The following is a 4,605-nucleotide window of genomic DNA, read 5'->3' as shown; positions in this document are numbered from 1 at the left end:
TGTCAAACTGAAAAAAAAATGAATTGAATTATACAGCAGGTGTTTTATCAAACCGAATACATTATGACAAAAAAGGCAATAAGTGTTTTTTTCAAATTTTGAGTAATTGTTCAAGATGAATCTCACAAGTAATAATATTTCTAAAAGAATAAAATTATATTAAGAATGATTATAAATATGTATTCTTGTTTCTTCCAGGCAACATCACAAAACAAAAGCTGTCTCTATACTAAGCTAATCTAATTTCTGGTTTCATGACTCCTTCCTGCATCACTCTATGAACATGTTAGATGTTCGTTCTTCATGGTGACTTCACGTCACTCAGGGTCTCTTGTGCCAGAGTACAGACACTCCTGTGGTAGCTCCCTGTCATTCTTCCATCTTTTGGCATTTCTTGAGTGGAAATCCAGCGCTACATAGTTCACTACTGTCAAATCACCATCCTGCAGATGATAATTATGATTGTTAGATGTTAGAGCTGTAAGACCATAACCAATTTGTACTGGATTTAATGTTAAACATCAAAAAAATGTATATCTTATTTACTGCAAAGGACTCAAAGTTTGCTGATTTATTTTTTAAACAAAATTATTGGGATATTTGAATTATATTTACCACATTGTTTGGTTGATCCTCAGCTGATCTGTCATATTGAGCAAGATTGGAAGCTTCTCCTGTGAATGAAAGCAAGACGTTTAAGACAATAAAGTTATTGTTGTCATTTCACTTAAATATCTTTAATCTCAGGAACAACAACTAACTGATAATGTCAGCAGTTAAACCTACCCTTGCAATGTTCACAAACTGGCTTTTGATTTCTAGAGATAATTAGAGCTGCAATAACAATTAGACAGCAGGCCAGCAGAGTCCCAAGCACAATGAGGAATGTGCCCAATTCTTGTCCTGGAAGGAGAGAAAGAAATACCAACCGGACAAATAAATAACAAAACTATTATTGCTTTTACATGGTTAATCATTGATAACAGATGTCTACAGCTACATAATGGACTATGAACTCCTAATTGAGTTTCATACAGATAGCACTCATCAACTGGGTACAGACTTGACTTGTTGCCTCACGATGCATTTTTCTTTATAACAGCAAAAACTGAAAGCAAAACCAACTAATTGTTCCACAGCACCAGTAACTTTTTGTCCAATTGACAAAAGCTACTTTTAGCCCTTGTAGCTCTTGTTGCATGGCTCTATAGATGGTAATGTTGGTCTGTTGTTCCACTACATCTCAACAACGTTGGATTGATTGCCATAACATTGTGTCCAACTGACGATGAATCTAGAAACATGAGTAGATATCTGTGGCTCAGATCATTAATCACAGGGTTGGTTGAGTTCGGTCAAAATTCGTATTTGTCCGACAATGAATTTTGATATTTATTCTAAATAGCATATGTTAGCATGACATGGCTGAACTAGGAAGGTGAATATGGGTAAACATTAGTCTCATTGACCTTCACAGGGTTAAGGATTTAAAACTAAACTTACACAATTATCCAAACAATTTCAGAAAATGTATTAAAAAATACGAAACATAAATAAATAAACTGAATCCATAATCTCACACAAGAACAATGTTTTGTCTCTTCACCTATGCTGCCATTGTAACTTCAGACAGAAAGAAAAACCTACGAGGGGCTTGATACAAAACAGCTATATTTGTACAGCTTAACTTTTGTCATAAACATACAGGTACAAAAATGTTCACCCATTCTAAGAATTAAAAGCAGTGGGCTAATATATTCACCCGGGGAGCAACTTGGGGTTGAGTGAATTGCTCAAGAACACGATATGCGGACAGTAAAAGCCAGGAATTGATATGCAAACTTTGCTGTTTAAGCACAACCCGCTTTACCATCTGAGCCACAGCTAACCCCAAAATACATTGTATAGGTTGCAGTTTGCATCGTAGGTGCTCAAAAAGCCTCACGTAAAGCACACAAGAGAGCAGCAAAGAGGCCATGATGTGACAAAGTGGATTGCAGGAACCAGAGAAAAAACAGCAACTCACAACTAACAAAGAGGGGAAGAGAAGCGGAGGCAGCCAAACCCCAACTGAACTAGAGATGCCCTTAGCACTTGATGTCATAATAAGTCCATCGCAAGAAGCCTTTAAATAAAATGAACTAATTCAGTGGTTTTTAACCGTCGAGTTTTGTGGCCCTTTGAAACACAAATCCAACTAACCACCCCTCACCGAAGTGTAATTACAGTTTCTCTCACTGTGAGCACTTCAAGCTGATCAAATTTTTTTTTTTTTGTGAGCTAAACAGATAAAAACTATCAAGATTTTTATTAGATAAAACAGCAAAGTCCTAAAAGTAGGTATAATTTTATTGAGCAGAAGATGTTTTTGGTTTCTTTTTTCTATTATCAGCACTGTACCTGGATTGCAACAGAATAATAATCAGTATAGATGTATTATAATTTAAATAAGACTTTAAAACTTACTTGTTTCCACTTTGGTTCCTTCACCAAACAGGATCTCTCCACATGTGACCACAGCACAGTAGTAAGTCCCAGTATCAGAGGAGTTCTGGATAGTTTTTGACAGACTGTAGTCACAACTTCTTTCTTCTTGTTTATCACTTTGAGTGTAAATGATGCTTGGATGGGATTCTCCTGATCCAGATCTGAACCAGTGCACACTGTGTTCACCTGGACACTGGACTCTGTTTTCTTTGTTCTTAGAGAGAAGTGAACACTGGAGAGTCACTGAGTCGCCCGGCTGGACCGACTCAGTCTCCGGACTTTGTTTCACGTAGATAGATCTCTGCTGATTTTTATAGTCTGTGTGATTCAGAAAAAAGGCAGTTAACTGGTGGATTGTTTGACAAAGCAGCAAGCATAAACACTGAAAAGAACATACTTTACCATGCACAGCCAAAAGAGTTGCATTTATAAATGTCATTCCGTATGCCGATCCTGCTTGACAGAAGTATGTTGCTTCATCTTCTTTGCTCACATTTCTGATGTCAAGAACATACTGATCGTTCACTATGGGGACCTTGAATCTGAGTTGTCAAATTGTTCTTGAAGTTTTAGTTTGTTATAAGTTCCTTCCGCAACAGTTTGGACCATATGGCCAAACTTCAGCTTATACCAGAAAAACAACCCCGCTCCATTTTCAAGGAATGGACATGACAAAGTGAAATTATCACCAAGTTCAAGCACAGTCCAAGAGACCTGTTGAGGAACCTCTGAAGTTTGAACCAGGGCTGAGGAAAAGAGACAAAAACAGTTACAAGGACAGAACAGGGCAAAAACTGGTATCTACTATAAAATACAAATGCATACACTAAACAAATAAAAATAAATAAATACATAAAGTCAAGACATTAAATAAACTGTATTTTAGAACACATCTGAAAGTAGAGAAGTTAAGTTACACTCACACAATGAACTCAGAAGAATCAAAGCAGCCAGTCTACTGATCATCGTGCTACAGAGCCCTTCTCTTGCACAACTGATGCCGTCTCACAATGGAAGATTTAGTCACAAGATGATCAAGGTTTACGAAGTGGAAATCCTACTGATTGGCTGGAACATAGAAAATGCACTTCCTGTTCAATTTTGCAAGCCAATGACCCATTTTCAGTGAATGTAAGGCTCACAGTTTTTTTCCTTTTCATGACTAGATAATGATTCTAAAGCAACATGACAAAAAAAGAATTGTATATAATACAATCATACATAAATACAGATAAAACTATAAGACTATGTTTTGTTTTTTCTATGATGTCCAATTTGTGATGCTTTAAGTACACAGGGATTACTCACAATTTTAGTCCTTACTCAACTTAATCAAGACTTTAAATTGGCCAACAGACAAATAACCTGGATTTGGACACCAGAGACAACTGCTTGTATTCAACTTGTATTATTAATGCATAACAATCATTACTAATCCTACAAACTCATAGAGTAGTATCAAAGCAAAGGGATAACTGTAAAATAAAAGACAGGATATTGATACTACTCATAAGAATTGTTGAGTATTATGTTAAAAAAACGATTGGTGTATGTCAACACATTCCTGAAGTGTTCAGGGTTTTTCTGGGTCAATCTGATTGGTCTGTAGAATTCAGGGGAAATAAGCAAACACTTAAAATTGCACAGCTAACTTTGCTAATGGTGCAAACAGTGTTAACCTCACGCGGGGCAGCCATGAATTATCATGCACTTACATGCACTAAATGGCACGGCTATCTAAACATTCTCTGCTCTGGTAGACATTACTCCACTATATCTTTACGTAGCAAATAGTTGTTTTCTGCTTTATTAATGCTCTGAATATCGTAACCTTTAACATCTAGAGTAAATCGCTCCAGAAGGCTTTGCCTACAGTGTTTGAGTAGGATGGGCAGAGGCCCCTTGCAAGGTAGCCTCTGCCATCAGTGTATGAATGGGTGTGTATGGAATAATGACATGTAGTGTTAAAGCGCATTGAGTGGTGCTATACATGCACAATTCCATTTCCCATCCATTTACCAAGTATAATCTTGAGATACATAATGTCATGTTACTTTATAACTATTCTCAACTACATTTTTCTGATGGCTAGTGTTACTTTCTTTTCAGATTAAGATT

The 4,605-nt window shown here is 36.5% G+C and overlaps 1 protein-coding gene across 1 annotated transcript; it reads right to left on the bottom strand.

The window, feature by feature from the left end:
- Window positions 1-3,486, bottom strand: LOC129090370 (uncharacterized). Its single transcript, XM_054598009.1, is given in 7 exon segments — window positions 1-443; window positions 616-674; window positions 787-903; window positions 2,467-2,805; window positions 2,890-3,033; window positions 3,036-3,233; window positions 3,411-3,486. Coding segments are annotated over 7 exon segments (1,026 nt in total). The 5' UTR covers window positions 3,454-3,486; the 3' UTR covers window positions 1-317.
- Between the last annotated feature and the right edge of the window lie 1,119 nt (window positions 3,487-4,605).

Source organism: Anoplopoma fimbria, chromosome 4 (genome assembly GCF_027596085.1).
Source record: "Anoplopoma fimbria isolate UVic2021 breed Golden Eagle Sablefish chromosome 4, Afim_UVic_2022, whole genome shotgun sequence".
In the NCBI taxonomy this organism is placed as follows: domain Eukaryota; kingdom Metazoa; phylum Chordata; class Actinopteri; order Perciformes; family Anoplopomatidae; genus Anoplopoma; species Anoplopoma fimbria.
Note: the sequence above shows the minus strand (reverse complement) of the source record. Positions and strands in the feature narration are given on the sequence as shown.